At 58.2% G+C, this 24,616-nt stretch overlaps 2 protein-coding genes across 5 annotated transcripts in view; both read left to right on the top strand.

The window, feature by feature from the left end:
• LOC122462647 (von Willebrand factor A domain-containing protein 5A-like) overlaps window positions 1-24,616 on the top strand; it is a 59,982-nt gene that overhangs the window by 34,948 nt on the left and 418 nt on the right. The window contains 5 exon segments of the mRNA XM_043526755.1: window positions 20,485-20,588; window positions 20,897-21,105; window positions 22,008-22,142; window positions 23,430-23,566; window positions 24,147-24,273. Of these exon segments, the coding sequence (XP_043382690.1) occupies window positions 20,485-20,588; window positions 20,897-21,105; window positions 22,008-22,142; window positions 23,430-23,566; window positions 24,147-24,273 (712 nt within the window).
• LOC102939981 (von Willebrand factor A domain-containing protein 5A) lies at window positions 1,095-20,474 on the top strand. Of its 4 annotated transcripts, XM_037915459.2 has the most exons (13): window positions 1,095-1,165; window positions 3,337-3,396; window positions 3,685-3,887; window positions 5,296-5,518; window positions 8,321-8,493; window positions 9,131-9,245; window positions 14,742-14,914; window positions 15,067-15,155; window positions 15,310-15,454; window positions 16,056-16,135; window positions 16,744-16,858; window positions 16,939-17,151; window positions 19,968-20,474. In XM_037915459.2, the coding sequence occupies exons 2-13, from the start codon at window positions 3,357-3,359 to the stop codon at window positions 19,992-19,994; spliced, it is 1,596 nt and encodes a 531-aa protein (XP_037771387.1). In that variant the 5' UTR covers window positions 1,095-1,165; window positions 3,337-3,356; the 3' UTR covers window positions 19,995-20,474. The 4 variants fall into 4 exon arrangements, 2 of the variants coding, with proteins under 2 accessions (XP_037771387.1, XP_037771388.1); XR_006285339.1 differs by lacking the exons at window positions 15,067-15,155; window positions 16,939-17,151; window positions 19,968-20,474 and having other exon boundaries at window positions 9,019-9,245; XR_006285340.1 differs by lacking the exons at window positions 16,744-16,858; window positions 16,939-17,151; window positions 19,968-20,474 and having other exon boundaries at window positions 9,019-9,245.

Below are 24,616 nucleotides of genomic sequence, written 5' to 3'. Positions count from 1 at the left end.
CCTTTCCAGGATCAGAACATATTGTATTAATATTTGCAATGAGAGCATGGCAATTTCTAGTTGACTCATAGATTTTTTTCGCATCTTACAGCTGTGCTGAGTCTGCAAATAATACGCATGCAGGAGAGATAGATAATTATTGTTAAGGGTTTTTTTATATTGAGCTTTTCATAGATTCATAGAATCATAGAATATCAGGGTTGGAAGGGACCTCAGGAGGTCATCTAGTCCAACCCCCTGCTCAAAGCAGGACCAACCCCAACTAAATCACCCCAGCCAGGACTTTGTCAAGCCTGACCTTAAAAACCTCTAAGGAAGGAGATTCCACCACCTCCCTAGGTAATGCATTCCAGTGCTTCACCACCCTCCTAGTGAAAAAGTTTTTCCTAATATCCAACCTAAACCTCCCCCACTGCAACTTGAGACCATTACTCCTTGTTCTGCCATCTGTCACCACTGAGAACTGTGGAGATTCATCCTCCAAGAATAGTTAGCTAACAGTCCAAACAACATTAGGAAAGACCATTTAGTTGGGGTTGGTCCTGCCTGGCGCAGGGGGTTGGACTAGATGACCTCCTGAGGTCTCTTCCAACCAGCATCGTCTATGATTAAGTGGTCCACCAAGACCCTCAGCAATTTTCAAGTGGTCTGCGGGGAAAAAAGGTCTGAGAACCACTGTCCTAGAAACTTTCCCGTTTCCCCCTGGTTTTGGTTCTCAGTTGCTGTTTACTCCAGTGTATCGGCTTTGAACTGTACGGAATGGCCAGCAGGGCAGGGAGGCGTCCAGTGCAGAGAGAGCACCCCGGAGTGGGGACACCCTCGCCCCTGTCCTGAGTGACAAGGACACGAGCCCCAGCCTTGTTGGGGTTTCGGGGACTTAGCCGAGCCAGAGGGAGGAAGGGGAGCCCCTCGAGGGCACGCAGGCCTCCGGGCAAAGGGAGCTGGAGCGAGGACTGGGGTCCTTTCACGAGCCGAGTCCCCCGGGGCAGTGCAGACGCCAGGAAAGTTCCCCACGAGAGCGGGACCATCCGACGGCCCCTGGGGTGGAGTAGCTGGGGCGGGGAGTTTGCAGACGCTCCCTGGCTGGGCTGGGCGGGGCGACCCGGGGACAGTGATTGTTGGTTTCGCTTTCCCGGCCGCTGCGACACGGGGCGGGCGAGTGAAGGTAACGGGGCCCCAGGACCCCCAGAGCCCCCTCGCCGCGGGGCCGGGGCCAGGACCCAGGGGTCCTGCTCCCACCCGCGAGCTGGGCACACAAGGGTGTGTGCGCCGCCCCCTGTAACACGGCCGGGGGGCTGGAGTCACGGCCCTGCCCGGCCCCTCCCCACTGGCCGGCCCCAGCAGCCGCGGGGACTCCCCTCAGCGGAGCGGGGTCTATGACCCGGGGCTGGCAGGTCCGGCTCTGCCCGGCAGGGGGCAGCGGGGCCCGCGACGGGGGAGGGGGAGTTCGGACCGGAGCCAGAGCAGGAAACGCTGCACCTTGCGGGGTCAAAGCCGCCCCCCGGCCCCCCCACACCGCCCGCCGCAGTGTCCGCCCCCCTCCGTCTGTCCGTCCGTCCTCACCCCCCCGCCGCACCGTCCACCCCCCTCCGTCCGCCCGTCCGTCCTCACCCCACAGCCCCCGCCGCACTGTCCACCCCACTCCGTCCGCCCGTCCGTCTGTCTGTCCTCACCCCTCACCCCCCGCCGCACCGTCCGCCCCCCTCCGTCCGCCTGTCCGTCCTCACCCCCCCGCCGCACTGTCCACCCCCCTCCGTCCGCCTGTCCGTCCTGACCCCCCCGCCGCACTGTCCACCCCACTCCGTCCGCTTGTCCGTCCTCACCCCACACCCCCCGCCGCACTGTCCACCCCACTCCGTCCGCCTGTCCGTCCTCACCCCACACCCCCCGCCGCACTGTCCACCCCCCTCCATCCGCCTGTCCGTCCTGACCCCCCCGCCGCACTGTCCACCCCCCTCCGTCCGCCTGTCCGTCCTGACCCCCCCGCCGCACTGTCCACCCCACTCCGTCCGCTTGTCCGTCCTCACCCCACACCCCCCGCCGCACTGTCCACCCCACTCCGTCCGCCTGTCCGTCCTCACCCCACACCCCCCGCCGCACTGTCCACCCCCCTCCATCCGCCTGTCCGTCCTGACCCCCCCGCCGCACTGTCCACCCCCCTCCGTCCGCCTGTCCGTCCTGACCCCCCCGCCGCACTGTCCACCCCACTCCGTCCGCCTGTCCATCCTCACCCCACACCCCCCGCCGCACCGTCCACCCCCCTCCGTCCGCCTGTCCGTCCTGACCCCCCCGCCGCACCGTCCACCCCCCTCCGTCCGCCTGTCCGTCCTGACCCCCCCGCCGCACTGTCCACCCCACTCCGTCCGCCTGTCCGTCCTCACCCCACACCCCCCGCCGCACTGTCCACCCCCCTCCGTCCACCTGTCCGTCCTCACCCCCCACCGCACTGTCCACCCCCCTCCGTCTGTCCGTCCTCACCCCCCGCCGCACTGTCCAACGCCCTTCCATCCGTCTGTCCATCTTCACCCCAGACCCCCCACCGCATTGTCCAACCCCCCTTCCGTCCTTCTGTCCATCCTCACCCCCCACCGCACTATCCAGCCCCCCTTCCGTCCGTCTGTCCATCCTCACCCCCCGCCACACTGTCCAAACCCCTATTCCATCTGTCTGTCCAGCCTCACCCCCCTGCACTGTCCAACCCCCCTTCCGTCTGTCTGTCCATCCTTGCCCCCTGCCACACTGTCCAACCCCCTATTCCATGCGTCTGTCCATCCTCAGCCCCCGCCGCGCTGTCCAACCGCCCTTCCGTCCATCTGTCCGTCCTCACCCCCCTTGCACTCTCTGATTTTGTTTGTCTGGCCCCCCTGAGAGCCCTGAAGACGGGGTGTATCCATCTCACTCTTGGCAAGCAAGACATCCCATCCCCCGCAGCAGACGCACAGGGCCCTGTGAGGCTCCCCTACATTTCTCCACCCCTCTCCCAGCCATTCCCTCCATCCAAACATCGATCCCCACCCCCCTCCCCTCAGTCTGTCCATCCATCCCCATCCCCCCCCCCACTCACACATTTCTCCATCCAGCTCCCAGCTGTGCCCCGGTCCCTGCCTGCCCCTACTTGCTGGGGGCTGGCGCCATGTATGGGACCGGGGGCCCAAGAGGAGCTGTCACTCTGATGTCTGAGTTCGGCCTGAGAGCCTTCGGGACTCCCTGCCACAGGACCTGGCTGAGCAGGGGAGCGGGGCTGGGGTCTTGGAGTCATTGCTGGGGGGGGACACCCTGTGCTCGTCAGTTTCCATGGAAACCCTGTATCTCACCGCACACCCTTTCCCAGCACAGATCCCCGACCCCGTATCAAGATGACAAGCTGCGGCCTCCTGAACAGTTCCAACAAGCCGGGTGAGTCAGGGCGGGGCGTCCCATGGCTGACGTCCCCCTCCCCTGGCGCCAATGGGAGTGTCAGAGGTTCCCATGGCTGACGTCCCCCTCCTCTGACACCCATCGGGGGGTCCGAGAGGCCCATGGCTGACAGCCCCATTCCCCGACGCCCATGGGGGTCAGAGGGGCCCATGGCTGAAGTCCCACTCCCCTGGAGCTCATAGAGATGGTCAGAGGGGCCCCTGGCTAACGTCCCCCTCCCCTGGCGCCCATGTGGGGATCCCCTGGCTGACGTACCCCTCCCCCCAGTGCCCCTGCGCAGCGGCTCGGTGACGGTGCTGATCCGAGGCTTCGTGGCTGACGTGGGCTGTGAGCTGCTCTACAGGAACGATGAGCCAGGGCCCGTGGAGGCCGTGTTCGTGTTCCCCGTGGATGCCGAGGCGGCCGTCTACGCCTTCCAAGCCCGCCTGGGGGGCGCCTGCATTGAGGCCCAGCTCCGCGAGAAGAAACAGGTATCGGGGAGCAGAGATCCCGGGGGGAGAGACGGTACGGGGGGGGCAGGGCTGGGGGGATCTCAGGGTGACCCTGTCTCTCCCGACAGGAGCATGAGCTGTATGGGTACACACTGGCCAGGGGGCAGGGCAGAGGGATGTCGGGAGGCAGGGGCTCTCGGCGTGACCCCATCTCTCCCAGCAGGCGCCGAAGCTGTACGGGGACATGCTGGCAGAGGGATCTCATGGGAGAAGGAGATCTTAGGCTTACCCTGTCTCTTCAGGAGGTGCAGGAGCTGTTACTCCTGGGGGAATTAGGCACCAAAAAATTTAAAATGCTGTGCACAGTATTTTAAAATTCTGCATATTTTTTGGTCAAAATAACACAGTGTAATCATGCCAGTTTCCATTATTTTGGTAATTTATTTCAAAATACAGCCAGCAAGTACGTCTGTAACAATACAGACCGCAAAAAATTTCTGGTAATTTTTTTCCACAATATCAGGGTTGGAAGGGATCTCAGGAGGTCATCTAGTCCAACCCCCTGCTCAAAGCAGGGCCAATCCCCAGTTTTTGCCCCAGATCCCTAAATGGCCCCCTCAAGGCTTGAACTCACAACCATGGGTTTAGCAGGCCAATGCTCAAACCACTGAGCTATCCCTGCCCGCAATATAGAACTGTATTTCCTGCACATCTCAGAAGCAGCACAAAGGCTTGTGGGAGTCGGGTAACAGAGGAGCTGAGGAAGAGGCAAGGAGCCTGGAGTGAATCGGGATGGTTGTTGGGTGTGGATGGGAGAAGTATAGAACAGGTTTTTTGTGGGGAGTGGCAGATTTTTAGGGAGTTGGGGAGCCTCCCCCAGGCAGACCCTGGCTCACACCAAGCCTCTCCCATTCAGTCAGCCACATCTGCCCCGTCTCCACACCCCGCATCGGTCTCTGCAGCCTCCTCCCCCATCCCTGTGTGTCCCTGCATCCCCCTTCCCTGTTCCCATGTGGCCCTGCAGCCCCCCTCCCATTCAGTCCCTGGCTCAATGATGTCACCCCACAAGCTCCTGAGCCCACTGCCCAGTCTCTCGCCCTCCACCAGCCCTTCTGAACCCCTCTCCGTGACCCACCCTGCAGCCCCATGTGCCCCACTCTGTCCTAACCTGGCTCCACGGGCAGGGTGCTGTGATGAACACAGCCAGCTCCTGGCTGTTTTGGTGTCACAGCAGCCTATGGAGGAAGAAAGGTGGAACTGCAGTATTTCTTGGGCAGAATGTATTATCTGCAGGGGGAGAAATTCTGCACCAGACGTGAATTCTGGGCATACGCAGTGGTGCAGAATTCCCCCAGAAGTAACCTGTATGAGGACATGCTAGCCCGGGGGTAGGGCAGGGAATCTCAGGGGCCAGGGGGATCTCGGGATGACCCTGTCTCTCCGGCAGGCGCAGGAGCTGTACGGGGACGCGCTGGCCGGGGGCCAGAGCTCGTTTCTTCTGCAGCAGGAGGGGGCCGCGGGCGACATTTTCAGCTGCTCCCTGGGGAACCTGCCCCCCGGGGAGGAGGCGGCGCTGACCCTGCGCTACGTCTGCGAGCTGTCGCTGGAGCCCGATGGGGCCGCCCGCTACGTGCTGCCAGCCGTGCTGTGTCCCCGCTACACGCCCGATGGTGAGACTCACAGATGCCCCTGCCACTTTAGCCTGCCTGGTGAGACCTGTAGTCCCCAACACCCCCACTGCGCACCCTACAGTGAGTGACCCCACAGCCTGTAACCCCCTGAGACCTCCTAGCCCCTGCTATGTACCCCACAGGGAAAGACCCACATGGACCCTCATAGACCACTACTGTGTGCCCCATGGTAAGTGCCCCCCCCAGCCCTGCAATCCCCACCCCAGGGTATGTGACCCCCCCCCGGGCCTTCCCCTGATATCCCAGCATCCCCCTATCCCCCCCAATAGCCCACACCCCCCATAGAATCAGAGAACTGGAAGGGACCTCGAGAGGTCATCTAGTCCAGTTCCCTGCACTCATGGCAGGATTAATTATCTAGACCATCCCTGACAGGTGTTTGTCTAACCTGCTCTTAGAAATCTCCAGTGATGGAGATTCTACAACCTCCCTAGGCAATTTATTCCGGTGCTTAACCACCCTGACAGTTAGGAAGTTTTTCCTAATGTCCTAAACCTCCCTTGCTGCAATTTAAGCCCATTGCTTCTTACAGTTTTTTTTCTTCCTCCTTGTAACAACCTTTTACATACTTGAAAACTGTGATCATGTCCCCCTCAGTCTTCTCTTCTCCAGACTAAACAAACGCAGTTTTTTCAATCTTCCCTCGTAGGCCATGTTTGCTAGACCTTTTATCATTTTTGTTGCTCTTCTCTGGACTTTCTCCAGTTTGTCCACATCCTTCCTGAAATGTGGCACCCAGAACTGGACACAATACTCCAGTTGAGGCCTAATCAATGCAGAGTAGAGCGGAAGAATTACTTCTCGTGTCTTGCTTACAACACTCCTGCTAATACAGCCCTGATTGAGGTTTGCTTTTTTTGTCACAGTGTTACACTGTTGACTATACTTAGCTTGTTGTCCACTATGACTCCCAGATCCCTTTCCGCAGGACTCCTTCCTAGGCAGTCATTTCTCTGGCATTCACTACGTTAGATGTCCAATCACCACCAATCTTCTTGGTGAAAACCAAACAAAGAAGTCATTAAGCACCTCTGCCATTTCCACATTTTCTGTTATTATCCCCGCCTCGTTGAGTATGAGCCTACCCTGTCCTTGCTCTTTCTCTTGCTTCTTTGTAGTATTTGTAGAATGTTTTCTTGTTACCCTTTATCTCTCTAGCTAGTTTGATCTCGTTTTGCGTCTTGGCCTTTCTAATTTTGTCCCTACATACTTGTGTTATTTGTTTATATTCATCCTTTGTAATTATACTTAATTTCCACTTTTTATAGGACTCTTGATTTTTAGATCATTGAAGATCTCCTGGTTAAGGCAGGGTGGTCTCTTGCCGTACTTCCTATCTTTCCTACGCAGTGGGATAGTTTCCTCTTCTGCCCTTAATAACATCTCTGAAAAACTGCCAACTGTCTCCAGTTGTTTTTCCCCTTAGACTTGCTTCACATGGGCTCTTACCTGCCAACTCCCTGAGTTTGCTGAAGTCTGCCTTCTTGAAATCCACTGTCTTTATTTTGCTGTTCTCCCTCCTACCATTCCTTAGAACCATGAACTCTGTCATTTCATGATCACTTTCACCCCAGCTGCCTTCCACTTTCAGATTCTCAACCAGTTCCTCCCTATTTGCTCCCCCCTTGGTAGCTTTCTCCACCTTCTGAATTAAAATATTGTCTCCAAGACATTCCAAGAACTTGTTGGATAATCTGTGCCCTGCTGTGTTATTTTCCCACCAGATGTCTGAGGAGCTAAAGTCCCCCATCACCGCCAGGTCCGGGGCTTTGGATGATTTTGTTAGTTGATTAAAAAAAGCCTCAGCCATCTCTTCTTCCTGGCTGGGTGGTCTGTAGTAGACCCCTGCCCTGACATCACCCTTGTTCTTTACCCCTTTTATCCTTACCCCGAGACTTTCAACAGGTCTGTCTCCTATTTCCAGCTCAACCTCAGTCCAAGTGGATCCATTTTTAATATACAAGGCAACACCTCCTCCCTTTTTCTCTGCTTGTCCTTCCTGAGCCGGCTGTACCCTTCTAGACCAATGTTCCAGTCGTGCGTATTCTCCCACCAAGTCTCCGTGATGCCAACTGTGTCATAGTTGTGTTTATTTACTAGCATTTCGAGTTCATAGAATCATAGACTATCAGGGCTGGAAGGGACCTCAGGAGGTCATCTAGTCCAACCCCCTGCTCAAAGCAGGACCAACCCCAACTAAATCACCCTAGCCAGGGCTTTGTCAAGCTTGACCTTAAAAACCTCCAAGGAAGGAGATTCCACCACCTCCCTAGGTAACCCATTCCAGCGCTTCACCACCCTCCTAGTGAAAAAGTTTTTCCTAATATCCAACCTAAACCTCCCCCACTGCAACTTCCTGCTTATTCCCCATACTTCTTGCATTAGTATACAGACATCTAAGATACTGTTTGATTCCCCACCACCACCCCCCGTTCTGTCTTGTCTCTCCTTTATCCCTCCTATAACAGTCCATGCTCCCCCCAAATTCTAAACCTTCTCCCAGGTCTCCATCTTCTTGACTTACCTGTGGGATTTGGTCACCTTCCCCCTTCAAACCTAGTTTAAAACCCTCTTCACTAGGTTAGCCAGTCTATATCCAGATATGCTCTTCCCCTTCCTCGCTAGGTAGACCCCATCTCTGTTTAGCACCCTGGAACAGCATCTCGTGGTTAAGGAAGCCAAAGCCCTCCTGGCGACACCATCTTCACAGCCAGGCATTCACTTCCAGGATGCATCTTTCTCTGCCTGGGCCCCATGCTCACCCCATGTCTCTCTCTGCAGGGTGGGATGGGGAGGATGTCACCCAGGGCGTCCCACGAGTCCCCCAGGGGAAGCTGCCCTACACCCTGAGCCTGAGTGCCACGCTGCAGTCGCCCCACGGCATCGACCGTGTGCTCTCCAACTGCTCCCTCTCCCCCCTGAGCTACACATCCGGGAACCGAACCACCGCCCAGGTAAGGGTTCACCCGGACACCTGAGTCTCGGCCATCCCCACTGGGAGGTCAGTATTGGGGGGCAGCTCTGAGCAGGGAGGTGATGGGAGCTCTGGGCTGAGGGGTGGTGCCAGGGGACTGTCTGGGTGTGGGTCCTGAGTGGGCATCTACAGAGGTGGGAGCTCTGGGATGGGGTAGGGGGTGGGTCCCAGAAGGCATGGGGTTGCGGGGGAGAGGGTCAAGCGACACCAGTGGATCTGGGGAATTGCCCGTGTTCTCTGGGGAAAATCTCAAGGGGCTGAGACCAGTCCATGCGGGTGAAATCCTGGACATTCGAGGGGCCCTGGTTCCCTTTGCTTTCTGGGAGTTTCATTCTCCTGGATTTTCAATGAAAGCAAATAGGGGGAGAGCGGAAAAATATCACCCCCAAATTGGAAAGATTTAGCCCAACAAAGTCAGAATTTTTGCAGTGTTTTCCGCAAGAAGAGCCAAGTCCCCGTGTTGCCTTTGCGATATTTTTCCCTCTCTCCCTCCCACCTAACCCAGAGTTGCTCCCTCCCCTCTGGCTGCATGGGGGGCACTGAGCCTGACACAAGACCCAGCGGGACCCTGCCCCCCAGGAGCCATGGCGAGATGACTGTGTCTGTCGCCCCACCAGGTGTCACTGGCCGAGGCCCCACCATGGGACCGAGACGTGGAGCTGCTGGTGTATTACGCGGAGCCGCACAAACCCAGCGCAGTGCTGGAGATCGGGTTGCCCGGAGCAGAGCCAGGTGGGGGGGTCCTGCACCCTGATGCCCCTGGCCGGTGGGGTGCGAATGGGGGGATCCATGGGGTGGGGATGTGGGGGAGGAGTGCTCTGGGTGGTGATTTGGGATCGTGGGTCCCGGGGCAGTGAGGGGGATGGTAGTGGAATGGGGGGGTCCTGGGGCTGGTGGGGCTGCGTGCTCAGAGAGGTGCAGGGGGAATCTGGGGGCAGGGTTAAAAAGGTCTAGAGCAGTTTTTAAAGTAAGGGCTGGGGGGAAGCCGACAGGTGCAGAGGAGCATGTGCTTCAGACAGAGGGAGGATCTATTGATGGAGGCTCTCTATGTCCTCGTACGGAGGAGAGGATGGAAGATGATAAAATATGGGTAGGATCGGATGAGAAACAGTCAAATAAAGGAAAGTCCCATTCGATTACATCACGTAATGGCAGACAGCTAAAAAGTGACAAGTTCTTAAAGTGTTTATATACCAATGCTAGAAGTCTAAATAATAAGATGGGTGAACTTGGGTGCCTTGTATTAAATGAGGGTATTGATATAATAGGCATCACAGAGACTTGGTGGAATGAGGATAATCAATGGGACACAGTAATACCAGGGTACAAAATATATCAGAAGGACAGAGCAGGTCGTGCTGGCAGGGGAGTGGCACTCTATGTGAAAGAGAGCAGAGAATCAAATGAAGTAAAAATCTTAAATGAACCAAACCGTACCAGAGAATCACTATGGACAGTAATTCCATGCTCGAATAATAAGAATATAGCAGTCTGGATATATTACCGACCACCTGACCAGGATGGCGATAGTGACTGTGATAATGCTCAGGGAGACTGGAGGGGCTATTAAAATAAAAAACTCAATAATAATGTGGGATTTCAACCATCCCCATATTGACGGGGTACATGTCACCTCAGGACGGGATGCAGAGATAGTTTCTTGACATCTTAAATGACTAGTCCTGGAACCCACAAGAGGAGAGGCAATTCTTGATTAGTCCTTAGTGGAGCACCGGATCTGGTCCAAGAGGTGAATATAGCTGGGCCACTCGGTAACAGTGACCATAATATAATTCAATTTAACATTTAACATGTGGGGAAAACACCACAGCAGCCCACCACGGTAGCATTTAATTTCAGAAAGGGGGACTACACAAAAATGAGGAGGTTAGTTAAACAGAAATTAAAAGGTACAGTGCAGAAAGTGATACCCCTGCAAGCTGCCTGGAAACTTTTTAAAGACACCATAATAGAGGCTCAACTTATATGTATACCCCAGATTAAAAAACAGAGAGAACCAAAGAAGTGCCACCGTGGCTAAACAACAAAGTAAAAGAAGTAGGGTGGGGTGGGCAAACCACGGCCCGCGGGCCGGATCTGACCCTCAGGGCTTTGGATCCGGCCTGCGGGGTTGCCACCCCCGTGGCACTGCTGGCCCGTCACCGCTCCGGGAAGCATCCAGCACCAAGTCTCTGTGGCCCCTGGGGGGGGAGGGCAGAGGGCTCCACGAGCTGCTCTTACCTGCGGATACCTTCCCGGAAGCTCCCATTGGCCGGGAACGAGGAACCACGGCCAATGGGAGCTTCGGGGGAGGTACCCACAGGCAAGAGCAGTGCGTGGAGCTCTCTGCCCCCCCTCCCCTAGGGGCCGCAGGATCGTGGTGCCGGACGCTTCTCGGAGTGGTGCGGGGCCAGGGCAGGCAGGCAGGGAGCCTGCCCTGGCCCCGGTGCACACCGCTGCCACCCCGGAGCCTCTCTAGGTAAGCAGCGCTGGGCCAGAGCGCACACCCCGAACCCGTCCTGCACCCCGCCCCCCAACTCCCTGCCCTGAGCCCCCTGCTTCACCCCACACCCCTCCTGCACCTCAACACCCTGACGCACCCCTCCTGCACCCCAACTCCCTGCCCTGAGTCCCCGCCGTACCCCAACCCCCCTGCCCTGAGCCGCCTGCTCCACCTTGCACCCTTCCTGCACCTCAACCCCCTGCCCTGAGCCCCCTTGTACACCCTGCACCCCTCCTCTACCCCATTCCCTTGCCCTGAGCCCCTTCCTGCACACTGCACCCCCTCCCACTCCCTGCACTCCCTCCCACACCCCAACCCCCTGTCCCAGCCCTACATTCATGGCCCTGCATGCAATTTCCCCACCCCGATGTGGCCCTCGGGTCAAAAAGTTTGTCCCCCCCAAGTTAGAGGCATCGTTTAAAAAGTGGAAGTTAAATCCTATTGAGGGAAATAGAACGGAGCATAAACTTTGCATAAACATTCACTGTGCAGCTCCCTCCGGGACATGGACTCAGCAGTGAGGCTGCACCCAACCCTGACACAGCGCAAGGACAGGGCCTGGCCCAGAAACATCCCAGGGCCCTGCCCGTCCGTGCCAGGCGCCCCAGGTGTAGGAAAGCAGGCTCAGAAAGGGAGGATCCAAGTGTGGGGGTGTCACGGAGTCCCCGGGCGATGATCTGGAACTGCTCCCTATGAAGCCAGTCAGGATTTTGGGGAAGTCTCCTTTCTGTGAGCAGCCCGTCTGCAGGACACACAGCTCACACAGCTCCCACCTTCCTGGGTCTGACCTCGGAGCATCCAGCACCCTCTGCCCCTCTGCGCTTCCCGCAGCGAGTCCGCCCAGGCGGGGTCCTGGGGAAGCCAGAGGATCCTGCCCCCCAACTTCGCAGTCAGATGTGACTCTCAGCCGGCAGGTAAAACAGAGATTTATTAGACGACAGGAACATGGTCTAAAACAGAGCTTGTAGGTGCAGAGAACCAGACCCCTCAGCCGGGTCCATTTTGGGGGGTCAGTGAGCCAGACAACCATGTCTGCTCTTCACTCCATGTCTCCAGCCAGCCCCAAACTGAAACTCCCTCCAGCCCCCCCTGCTCTGGGCTTTGTCCCTTTCCCGGGCCAGGAGGTCACCTGATTCCTTTGTTCTCCAACCTTTAGCTCTCACCTTGCAGGGGGGAAGGGCCCAGGCCATCAGTTGCCAGGAAACAGGGTGTCGGCCATTCTCTGTGTCCAGACCCCTGCACACACCTGCCTTCTAGGGCTCTGCAAGGATCATACACCCTTACTCCACCACCTAGATACTTAAGAACTGCATAGGGGAAACTGAGGCACCCCCACACTATTCAGAGGAAACATTAAGAACAGTCCCACTTTGTCACGGGGGGATCCAGGCGTGGGTTGAGAAGGTTCTGTGTGGGGCAGTCTGGGTGCGGGCGGCTCAGTGGGGGATCTGTGGCCGGGGGGATCTGGATGCACAGGAGCTTGTTGGAGGGTTCTGGGTGCAGCGGTAATGGGACTCTGCAGGCGGATCCAGGTGAAGGTGGTTGGGGCTCAGCAGGGTGGGGTCTGGTGGTGGGGGGAGATAGAGCTCTGCAGGGGGGTCTGGAGGAGGGGGGTCCAGATGCTGGGGGAGTGGGGCTCAGTGGGGTGGGGATCCGAGTGCAGGGGGGTGAGGCTTGGCGGAAGGGTCTGGGTATGAGTCTGGATGCAGGGGGGTTGGGCGGGTGGAGGAGCAGTTCCCTGTACAGGGATCCCTCCCCCTGCAGCTGAGGAGCGATGGGTGCAGGAAGTGGGGCCGGCGGGGGTGGGTGGGACTTTGCAGAGCTTCCTGCAGTCAGGGGAGAAATCTGGGGGTGGGTCTGACCCAGCCCCAGATGCCGTGCAGGGGAAGAGGGAGTCCCGCCCTCCCCAGCCCAGCCGGGACTAGCAGCTGAACCCAGCACAGGGTCGGAGCCATCAGCCGGGTCTTCCCCAGTCCTGCCCCACAGTGATATCCGCTCTGCTGGCTGCCCTGGGAACCTGAAACCGGCAGCTGGGGAGGGTCACAGGACCACTCTCGTGGCTTCCCTTTGCTTCCCTGTCAGAAAGTCCTTTTTTTTGAGGGGAAGCAAAGAAATCTGTGCTGGACATAAATTCTGTGCATGCGCAGTAGTGCAGAATTCCCCCCGGGAGTAAAACATCCACTCGATGTGCAGCGGCTGTCAAAAAAGCGAACAGACGGGTAGGAATCATTAGGAAAGGGCTAGAGAATAAGACAGAAAATATCGTATCGCCTCTAGATCAGCCGTTCTCAAACTTCAGCAATCCGAGGACCATTTTGATTTAAAATTTTTTGGGGACGCCCTGCCCTGCCCCTTCCTGGCCAATGGGAGCTGCGGAGCCGGCACGTGGGTGGGGGCAGTGAGTGGAGCCTCACTGGCCGCCTCGGGGCCACAGGGAGCTGGCAGCCGCTTCCGGGTGGAGGAGTTGAGGGAGGGAGGGGGAAGAGTTGATCAGCGGGGCCCGCGGCCGCCGTGGAGTTCCCTCGCGGACCCCAGTTTAAGAAACGCTGCTCTAGATAAATCCAGGGTACACCCCCGTATTGAATACTGTGTGCAGATGTGGTCGCTCAAACTCAGAAAAGATACATTGGAATTGGAAAATGTTCAGAAAAGGGCAACAAAAATGATATGGGGTATGAAACAGCTTCTGTATGCGGAGAGATTAATAAAACCGGGACTTTTCAGCTTGGAAAAGAGATGACTAAGGGGGGATGTGATTAAGGTCTATAAAATCATGACGGGTGTGGAGAAAGTAAATAAGGACATGTTAGTTACTCCTCATAACACAAGAACCAAAGGTCACCAAATTAAACTAATAGGCAGCAGTTTGAAAACAAACGAAAGGAAGTATTTCTTCACACAGTGGCACAGTCAGTCTGTGGAACTCCTTGCCAGAGGATGTTGTGAAGGCCAAGACCTTAACAGGGTTCAAAAAAGAACTAGATAAATTCATGGAGGATAGGTCCATCAATGGCTATTAGCCAGGATGGGCAGGGATGGTATCCACAGCCTCTGTTTGCCAGAAGCTGGGAATGGGCGATAAGGGATGGATCGCTTGGTGACTCCCTGTTCTGTTCATTCCCTCTGGTGCGCCTGGCTTTGGCCACAGTTGTCAGACAGGATACTGGGCTGGATGGAGCTTTGGTTTGACCCAGTCTGGTCCTTCTTATGATTATGGGTGGGTGTTGAAGGAGCTGGAGATGAGGTGTTGGGGGGCCAGAGCAGGGGGGTCTCAGTGGAGCTGGGAGTGGGAGGGCGGAGTTCCTGAGGGCAGGTAAACACTGGGGTGCACTGCAGGTTTGGGGATACAGGGGAGAACGGGTGATGGAAGGGCAAGCACTGGGGGGCTGGGAATTGGGGGCAGTGTGGGATCTATGGGAAGGAGGTCTGGGGGGAGGGATGGGGTGGGGCTCTGGGGCAGTGGGGAGGCACTGGAGATGGTGGGGGATCTGTGGGGAGGGCGAAGTGGGGGGAGGGACAGAGGAGTGGGGGTGGAGCCTGCCTCAGGAATAACAGTTGGGGGTTACTGGAGGGGCTGGGGGCAGTGGGGGATCTAGAGGGAGGGCAGTGTGTGGGAGGGACATGGGTGGGGCTCTGGGGCAGTCAGGAGGGACTGGGAGTCTCGCAGGCTCACAGGACTCCAGCCCATGCCCACCCCATTTGGGGCTGGCCCCATCTCCCCGCAGGCTCCCTGATGGGCGACCCGGCCTTGATGGTGACCCTGCTGCCCAGCCTGCCCGAGGCGGTGCCGGGCCAGAGCCCAGCTGGGGAGTTCATCTTCCTGCTGGACCGCTCCGGCAGCATGGAGTGCCCCATGGACGGCCGAGACTACTCCCCCCAGCGCATCGACAGCGCCAAGGTACGGCCAGGTGGGAGGCCGCGTTAGATGGGCCTGTGGAGGAGAACAGCTCAGGCTGGCTGGGCATGCGGGGGGGGGGCAGAACCAGGGGCAAGGGGGAGCCCAGGCTGGCTGGACCCAAGGAGTGACTCCGTCCATCTGTCCATTCCCAGGAGACCCTGGTCCTGCTGTTGAAGAGTTTGCCCCTGGGTTGTTATTTCAACATCTACGGCTTTGGGTCTCAGTTCGAGTCCTTCTACCCGTGAGTCGGAGGGGGGCTGGGGGGTTGCTAGCTGGGTTAGGGGGCAGGGCAGGCTGGGGTTTGGGTGTCTGTGGGTTGGGGGCAGGGCTGGCTGGGGTCAGGGTGTCCCTGGCTCCACCTGTCCTGGCCCCTGACCCCTCGGCATGCCCCGCAGGCAGAGTGTGGGATACACCCAGCAGACCATGGCCGAGTCCCTGCAGCGCGTCCAGCAGCTCCAGGCTGATCTGGGGGGCACCGAGATCTTGGCACCGCTACGAGCCATTTACCGCAGCCCCTGCCGGGACGGGCACCCACGCCAGGTATCGCGGGAGCCGCAGGGTATCCCGGGGCCTCGGAGAGGGACTGAGGCTGGTGGGAGCTGATAGGGGGCGCTTGGAGAGGGGCTGGGAGCCAGGAGCCAGCTGATCAGGACTTGGGGGGCTCAGAGTAGGACTGGGGCCAACAGGGGGCTGGTGCACCTGGGGATGGGAGCAGGGCATGGCAGGCAGGAGCCGGAGGGGGTACCTCTGTATAGAGCTGGGGGGCAGCACTGGGTGCTGTGCACAGCTCTGGGGGGTGCCCTGCAGCGGGGGGGCAGAGAGGGCACATGGTGGGGGGGCAGGAGGGAGCTTCCAGAAAGGTGCCCCACAGCAGTCGGGCGGGTTAGTGTCTCCAGGGGCCAGGGAAGAGGTGACAGTTGGGGGTCACAGTTAGTCAGGGGTCCCCGTCTGTCAGCCCCCCCGGGGAGGCTTCTGGGAGGGAGGGAGGGAGGAGTACCGCGGGGGGTCTCATGGGGCTGGGGGTCTCTGGGAGGGGGGTCAGTGGGGCAGGCTCTCTGGGGGCTGCCACTATTCCCGGGGGGGGGGGTGTCTCCAGGGGGATTTTGGGTCCCCGGCTCTGACAGCGTCTCTCCCCCTCCAGCTGTTCGTGTTCACGGACGGGGAGGTAGTGAACACCCAGGAGGTTATCACCGAGGTGCAGCATCACCGGGGGACGCACAGGTAATGGGGGCACCTGCCCTCCAGCATCCCTCCCACCGTGCTCCCCAGCCTTGCCTCCCAGCACCTCCCCACCCTGCCCCCTAGATTCCCCCCAACCTTGTCAGGTGTGCGGAGTGGCTCCCAGCTAAGAGTGCCAACCTCAGGTCAGACTGTCAGAAGCCAGGGCAGATGCCCCAAACCCTAACCTAACCCTTACCCCGCACCCCCCAATCCTGCCCCCCAGCCCTGCCGGCATGGACACCCTCAGCAGCCCCAAACTCTCTCCCCCGAGCCTGGGAACCTCCAGCACCCCCCAGCCCTGCCCTCCATTATCTCCTCAAAGCTGCCTGCTGACCTGGAGACCCCCCAGCAACCTCAGACTCTCTCCCTCCGGCCCTGCCAGCATAGAGAACCTTTGACCCATCGTCTCCCCAATCCTGCCCCCCAGCCCTACCAGCCAAAAAAACCCCAACACCAGCATCTGCCCATCTGTTCATCTCACCCTGCCCCCAGCCCTACTGGCCTCTCTCCCAACTGCCCCTCAGCACTGAATCGGCCCCCCCAGCTCTGCCCCTCCCCCTCCTGTCTCTGACACACACCTCTCCCCCCCGGACACTGCCCCCCTGCAGGTGCTTCTCCTTCGGCATTGGGGAAGGGGCCTCCACGGCTCTGGTCAAAGGCATCGCCCGGGCAGCAGGGGGCAGCGCCGAGTTCATCACGGGCCAGGACCGTATGCAGCCCAAGGTGAGAACCCAGGAGTCCGGGCTCCCAGCCACCCTGCTCAAACCCACCAGTCCCCACGCCCACCTCCAGGCCGGGGATAGGACCCTGGTGTCCTGGCCCCACCCTGGGTGTGCTGGTCTCTCCCCCAGGCGCTGCAGTCTCTGAAGCAGGCCCTGCAGCCGGCCGTGACCCAGATCTCGCTGAGCTGGGATCTGCCCCCTGGGATGGAGGCGGAGCTGCTGGGCCGGGGCCCTGAGGTGATCTTCCCTGGGCAGCGGTGCCTCATCTACGCCCGGCTCCGCGGACAGCCCCAGGTGAGAGAGCGAGCCTCCCCCCGGGACGCCCCCAGGGCTCAGGATCAGTGACTGAGCCAGGAACCTCCCACCCCCTCCTGGGTGGTAACTCTAAAAGAAGGAGTGAGAGATAAAGAGGCATCCTTTAAAAAGTGGAAGTTAAATCCTAGTGAGGAGAACAGAAAGGAGCATAAAGTCCTGCAAGTGAAGTGTAAAAATATCATTAAGAAAGCCAGAAAAGAATTTGAAGACCAGCTAGCCAAAGACTCCAAAAGTAACAGCAAAAAAAATTTTTAAGAACATCAAAAGCAGGAAGCCTGCTAAACAGCCAGTGGGGCAACCGGACGACCGAAGTGCTCAAGGAGCACTCAAGGACGATAAGGCCATTGCGGAAAAACTAAATGAATTTTTTGCGTCGGTCTTCACGGTGGAGGATGTGAGGGAAATTCCCAAACCTGAGCCATTCTTTTTAGATGACAAATCTGAGGAACTGTCCCAGCTTGAGGTGTCATTAGAGGAGGTTTTGGAACAGACTGATAAACTAAACATGACTGGAGAAGAGCTAACGTGACACCAATTTTTAAAAAGGGCTCCAGAGGTGATCCCGGCAATTACAGGCCAATAAGGCTGACTTCAGCATCGGGCAAACTGGTTGAAATTAGAGTAAAGAACAAAATTGTCAGACACATAGATGAACAGAATTTGTTGGGGAAGAGTCCACATGGTTTTTGTGACAGGAAATCATGCCTCACCAATCTACTCCAATTCTTTGAGGGGGTCAACAAGCATGTGGACAAAGGGGATCCAGTGAATATAGTGCACTTGGACTTTCAGAAAGCCTTTGACAAGGTCCCTCACCAAAGACTCTGAAGCAAAGTAAGCTGTCACGGGATAAGAGGGAAGGTCCTCTCATGGATCAGTAACTTGTTAAAAGACAGGAAACAAAGGGTAGGAATAAATGGTGAGCTTTCAGAATGGAGAGAGGTAGATAGGGGTGTGTACTGGGACCAGTCCTATTTGACATATTCATGAATGATCTGGGAAAAGGGGTAAACAGTGAGGTGACAAAATTTGCAGATGATACAAAAGTACTCAAGACAGTCAAGTCCTAGGCAGACTGCGAAGAGCTACAGAAGGATCTCATAACATAGGCAGCGAGTTATATGGGCCTGTGGTGCCCGTGGTCCACCCATATTCAGGAACATGGACGCGGCTCCACCAATGTTTGGGCTTATATTTAATCCATAGGACGGACCGGGGCAACCACCCCGGGCCCCGCGCTTTGTGGGGCCCACGCTTCAGGGGGACGCGAGGTCCAGGGCAGCCTGTGGGGTCAGCAGGGTTCCTGGCTCCAGCAGCAGCAAGTGACCCAGCCCCACCCCCACTCCACCCCTTTCCCAAAGCACACGCCCCTGCCCTGCCTCCCCCGAGCGACGCCGGGAGCCGGCTGGACAGAGCGCTGGAGAGTGGGCCGGGGCCGGGTCGCTTGCTGCTGCCAGAGCCAGGCCCCCTGCTAATCCCCCAGGCCACCCTGGACCCCACGTCCCCCTGAAGCACGGGGACCCACGGGGAAGTTGCCCCGGTCCATCCTATGGACTGGACAGCTCTGCTTGGACCCGTTCTGGGCACCACCAAAAATGATACAAACCTGACTGAGCAAAAAAATGGCTGATGAAATTCCATGTTGATAAATGCAAAGTAATGCACGTTGGAAAACATCATCCCAACTCTACATCTAAAATGGTGAGGTCTAAATTAGCTGTTACCACTCGAGAAAGAGATCTTGGAGACATTTTTCAGAGTAACAGCCGTGTTAGTCTGTATTCGCAAAAAGGGAAGGAGTACTTGTGGCACCTTAGAGACTAACACATTTATTAGAGCATAAGCTCTAATGCATCGGATGCATCCGATGAAGTGAGCTGTAGCTCACGAAAGCTTATGCTCAAATAAATTGGTTAGTCTCTAAGGTGCCACAAGTCCTCCTTTTCGTGGAGACATTGTGGATAATTCTCTGAAAACATCCACTCAATGTGCAGCGGCAGCAAAAAAGCAAACACAGTGTTGGGTATCATTAGGAAAGGGCTAGATAATAAGACAGAAAATATCACATTGCCTCTGTATAAATCCCTGATACGCCCACATCTTGAATACTGCGTGCAGAGCTAGTCGCCCCAACTCAAACAAGATATATTGGAATTGGAAAAGTTTCAGAAAAGGGCAACAAAAATGATTAAGGGTATGGAGCGGCTTCTGTATGAGGAGAGATTAATAAGACTGGGACCTTTCAGCTTGGCAAAGAGATGACTAAGGGGGGGATATGACAGAGGTCTATAAAATCATGACTGGTGTGGAGAAAGTAAATAAGGAAGTGTTACTCCTCATAACACACGAACTAGGGGGTCACCAAATGAAATTAATAGGCAGCAGGTTTAAACGGTTGGAAGAAGGATACTGAGCTAGATGGACCTTTGGTCTGACCCCGTGTGGATGCTCTTACGTTCTCAATGATGGCCATTGGGCTGGTGGTCTCTGTACTACTCCAGCCCCATCGATCTCAGTGGAGATTGTTAACTCTGGTCCCTAATGATGGCCATTGGGCTTCAGGTCTCTTTGCTACCCCAACCTCATTGATCTCAGTGGGGATTGTTGGCTCTGAACCCGAATGATGGCCATTTTTCTGGGGGTCTCTGTGCCACCCCAGCCCCATTGATTTCAGTGAGGGTTGTTAACTCTGATCCCTAATTATGGCAGTTGGGCTGGGGCGCGTCTCTGTGCTATCCCAGGCCCATCAATCTCAGTGGGGATTGTTAACTCTAACAATAGCCATTGGGCTGCAGGTCTCTGCACTAGCCTGGCTGCATTGATCTCAGGGCAGGTCTACACTACAAATTTACACTGGCGGAGCTGCGACACTGTAGCATGTCTGGTGAAGATGCTCTAAGCCAACGGGAGAAGCTCTCCCACCAACACGGCGCTGTCTACACGGGGGGCTACGGTCAGTGTAACTACGTCGCTCAGGGCGCTGGAGCTCAGGGGTGTGGATTTTTCACACCTCTGAGTGACATAGGTATACTGCAGTATGTAGCGTAGACACGACCTCCGTGGGGATCGATAACTGTGTCCCCTACCAGTGACCACTGGGCTGGAGGTTTCTGTGCTACCCCAGCCCCACTGATCTCAAAGGGGGTCGCTAACTCCTGATCCTAATGATGGCTGTTGGCTGACTAGGCAACCCCCAACTGCTGTGAATCAAGCGTATTTTCCCCCTTTGTTCTGTAACCTGGGTCTGGGAGGGTCCCCAGGCCTCTTCTCCCCCCTCGCACTCCACCTCTGACCCCTTTTCTCTGCCCGCAGCCCCCAGACACTGCCGTGGGGGGCGTCACCCTGCAGTACCGCGTCCAGGACCAGACCTACAAGGAGATGCTGCAATTCCCCCTGCAGCCACAAGATGGAGACAGGTGACAGCAACACTCCCATGGTCCACATCCTCACCAAGCCACCAGGTCCTGCCCCCCACATCCCAACCACCAACAGAATAGAGAAGGGATGGGACCTGTCCCAGGTCACAGAAGGAAGCAGAAGTCCTGGCTCCCAGCCTCCCTGCTGTGACCACTAGACCCCACTCCCTCCTATAGCCAGAGATCGAACCCAGGAGTCCTGGCTCCCCCCCACAATACACTATCCCACTAGCCCCTACTCCCCTCCCCACGGTGGCAGGAACCCAGGTGTCCAGGGCTCACCCCGCGACTCTCTGTCCCCGGCACAGGCTGCCCGTTCACCGGCTGGCAGCCAAATGGCTGCTGCTGGAGCTGGAGGGGGCCATGGACACCGGCTCGGAGGGGGACCAGCACCGGGCGCTGGCGACCAGCCTGGCCTCAGGGGTCATCTGCTCCCTCACGGCCTACGTGGGGGTGGACACGGAGCGGGGGCAGCCGGTGCAGGGGCCGCTGGTGAGACGGGACATCCCACTGGCAGGTAACCCCGGACGGGTCGGGGATCCCAGCACTGAGGAGGGATCAGCATGTGGGGGGGGCGGGCTCGGGTGGGAGGAGGAACCAACCTGGCACTGTTGGGGGAACCTGGCACCAGGGCGAGGGAAGGGGGAGGGAATTATGGGAAGGATCCCAGAACAGGGGGATCCCAGTGTGAGAGGAGGGACCCTGAAGCTTGGGGAGGGGGGCATCACAGTTATGGGCTAATGTCCCTTTGCTCTTGTCCCTGCCCCAGCTCCCGTGGGGCTGTGCTGCCCCCCAGGGTGACCCCAGTGCCCCCGTTCCCAGGGCAGGAGGGAGCGGCAGGCGCTGGCTGGGTGGGACGGGGACAGCCCGTGGGGCCTGACCCATCCAGCCGGGAGAGTGGGGCCTGTGGGACGGACAGACAGACAGATGGACCCAGAACCAGAGACCCAAACAGACTGGGGCAGAGACCGAGAATCAGACAGTCGGACCCAGACAGAGACACAGAGGCAGGGACCAGAGGGGCGGGCACATTGCTGTCATGAGCCGGATTGGCTAGCGGGGGCCTCTCGCCGCCCCCCCCCCAGCATCCTGCCCTCATTCATGGGGTGCAGCACCCACCCCCGCGTCCTCTGGGGCTGGATGAGGGGTCCCAGCTGGGGGGAAGCTGCAGGGGAGGGGCTGGATTCAGGGGGTCCCAGCCTGTGGGGAAGGGGCTAGGGGGGATCCTGACTCTGAGGGAGCTGGGGGGAGAGGAGGATGGGGCTCGGTGTAGGGGGTCCCAGCTGGGGGGCATGGGGGAGGGGTCCCAGTGCTGCGTTCGCTCTGGGTGCCGTGGGTGGGGGGATTTCTCTTCTTTCTCTTAGCTTGTCTCTGTCTGCATGTCTGTCTGTCCCACTCTGTCCGTCCGTCCCCCCCCAGGCTTTGGGGCTGCAACCCCCCTGCAGAAGATGTGTTATTCTGCCCCTGGGCCCATGGCCTGGGCCCAAGGGCCCTCCGATGTGTCCATGGACTGTGCCATGGTCTGCGACTTTGAGGAAAGCTTAGATGTGCCAGGTGAGAGCCGCTGCCCCCCCCCCATCCCCTCCGGAGCACTCTCCCCCAGAGTTCCCCAGGGCCAGTACTGGCTGTCTCCTCCCCCAGCACCGTGCCTCCTGACTCCCTCCCCATCCCAAAGCTCAGCCGGGGGAGCCCCCGATGCGAGGGCAGGAAGTCCTGCATACACGACACCCTGCCGGAGACTGCCTCCCAGAAAGGTGAGGGGGGCAGGGGCTGGGAGTCAGGACTCGAGGCGGGCGGCAAACGCCAGGGTGACACTTCCTTGGGTCCGAGACAGACGTGCCCTGATGGTCCCGGAGCTGGGCAAGTGTTTAACAGCGACATCCGATCTGAAGGAACTTCCTGGGCAAAACACCGGTGTGACGCTGCGGGAGGGGGAGTCCGCAGCTGGGTTTTTTAAGTGTCGTGACGCAAATTATCTTGCAACAAAATGAAAAAAAAAAATAAGGAAACTTCCAGGCAAAAAACTCTGTGAAACTGGAATTTGGGGTGTGAGTTTGTATCAATGAGCTGGGAGCGGGGGGGCAACTGGGCAGCGAAGGGGGTAATCAGTTGCTTTTTAGGCACAGAAATGTCGCTGAGCAGTTTTCTCTGAAATGGATACGCAGCTAAATTCCCAGACAAAAATACCTTGTGACGCTGGGCCCAGGCTTGAATGTTTGTACAGGTGAGTTCAGGGGCACAGATCGTGGTTGGCACGGTCTGGTTTCTAAACGAAGAAGCCCACGAAAGGCAGAATTTTAAAGTTAAGGCTACCCTTAAAACCGGAATTGGAAGAGTCTGGAAATACAAAGTTGCAGTAGCCGAGGTAACCTTAACTGTGTCCCATAACCCTGGCCCAGGTATGGCTATAAGATCGTATAGACTCTGTAACATCCCATCTCTCCTATACCCTTAGACGCTTCTGTGTCTCCCCGAACATAGGTCTGTATTGCAGGCTATAGTGTGGGATGGTCCCGGGGTCAGATTGTGTTTGAGAAATACCCTGGGGTTGTGAGATTAATGACTGGGGCGGAGACATTCATGGGGACCAAGGAAGTTTGGTTCCTAACTCCAACTGCAAATTAATTGTCATCCCATGGGTGCAGGAAGGGGCAGAGTTAAGGGTGCCGAGGAGCAGATAAAGGATTGGGCAGAGTTAAGGATGTCCATGGAGGGGCAGAGTTAAGGATGCACAGAGGGTCACAGTTAAGCTTGTTGGCTGTCCCTCAGCCTGGACAGGCCACATTGCTGTTCTGTATCCATAACCCTGTGCAAGAGCCATCTCCCCATGTCTCTCCCTAGAGTGGGCACCAGAGGAGTCTCCCCTGCTGAGGCTGGTGTCTCTGCAGAATGCCGACGGATCATGGGACCTGGACCCCCAGCTGGCCGCTGCGCTGGGGGTGAGCGAGACCGATGCCAGGGGGAGGATGCCCAGTCAGGTGAGTGTGGGGGGCGGAGGAGAGGGGAGAGATGGAGGGGCAGGTGCCATGAGTTGGGCCTGTTCTCTGCTCCTAGATGAGACTGTGTGTGACCCAGACTGAGGGTGGGGTCTAAGAGCGACTGGATCCAATGACCCCTGAACCTGGAGCCCAGTGGGGAAGACAGGCCCACAGAGGGGAGTTAGAAACCCCCTTACAGGGGATCGGCGCATTGGATCGAGGGAGCCCAGGGCTGCGGGGGGGACATGGGGAGGCCGAGGCTGGGTCCTTTCTGAGGCTGTCTCCCTACCCCCGGGAATGCCACTGGGCATCTGAGTAGGGGGTCCACGGTGCTAGAGCCGGGGGGCTGGGAATCCTCTGAGCCTGGGGAAGGGGCGGGCGTGCTGGATTGGGGGGTCCCCAGGGCAGGGGATGGGGGGAGCACTGGGGAAGTGCAGGGGGGTACCCGGGGGGATGGGTCCCTAGAGTGGGGGGATGGGGCAGCGTTAGGGAGCGGGAGGATGGGGGCAGAGCTCGGAGGGACAGGGGGGTCCCCAGACTGGGCGCTGTCTCAGGCTGTATCTCTTCCCCCCCCCACCAGGACGTGCCCCCCGGCGTCTGGGCCACGGTGCTGGCCGTGGTCTGGCTGCACGGCCAGGCTGCGGGGCAGTGCGACGAGTGGGAGCTGCTGGAGGCCAAGGCTGTGGGCTGGGTGCGGGGCCAAGCAGGTGAGAGGGGAGTGGGCGTTTGGGAGCAGGGCCCAGGGCCTCAACCAGAGAGCCCCTGCCCCACAGCCCAGCCCAGCCCGAGACCCCCATGTCCCACAGCCCAGCGCCCCACACGAGATCCTCCAGGCCCCAAGCCCACAGCACCAATGCTACTCCATGGGACCCCACAGTCCTGCCAACCACAGCCCTGAGATCCTGCACCCCATTGGTCCCAGGGTCCCCTGCCCCCTGGCATCCTAACAGCCTCTGGCTCCCCAGCCAGACCCCCAGAAGCCTCCATTCCCAGGATAGACAGGCTCCCAGCCCCCTGCTCCCCGTCCCATTCCCCCCGGGCTGTGAGCTC

The sequence above is a fragment of the Chelonia mydas genome, chromosome 13, assembly GCF_015237465.2.
Source record: "Chelonia mydas isolate rCheMyd1 chromosome 13, rCheMyd1.pri.v2, whole genome shotgun sequence".
NCBI lineage: Eukaryota > Metazoa > Chordata > Testudines > Cheloniidae > Chelonia > Chelonia mydas.
This window is presented reverse-complemented; position numbering and strand designations above follow the sequence as displayed.

Bases quoted from the DNA above. Each gene is read 5' to 3' on its own strand.
- LOC102939981 (XM_037915459.2), top strand. From the start codon at position 3,357: ATGACAAGCTGCGGCCTCCTGAACAGTTCCAACAAGCCGG. The intron at 9,246-14,741 runs GTGGGGGGGTCC...ATCTCCCCGCAG, and splicing joins GTTGCCCGGAGCAGAGCCAG to GCTCCCTGATGGGCGACCCG. The intron at 15,455-16,055 runs GTATCGCGGGAG...CTCCCCCTCCAG, and splicing joins GGGACGGGCACCCACGCCAG to CTGTTCGTGTTCACGGACGG.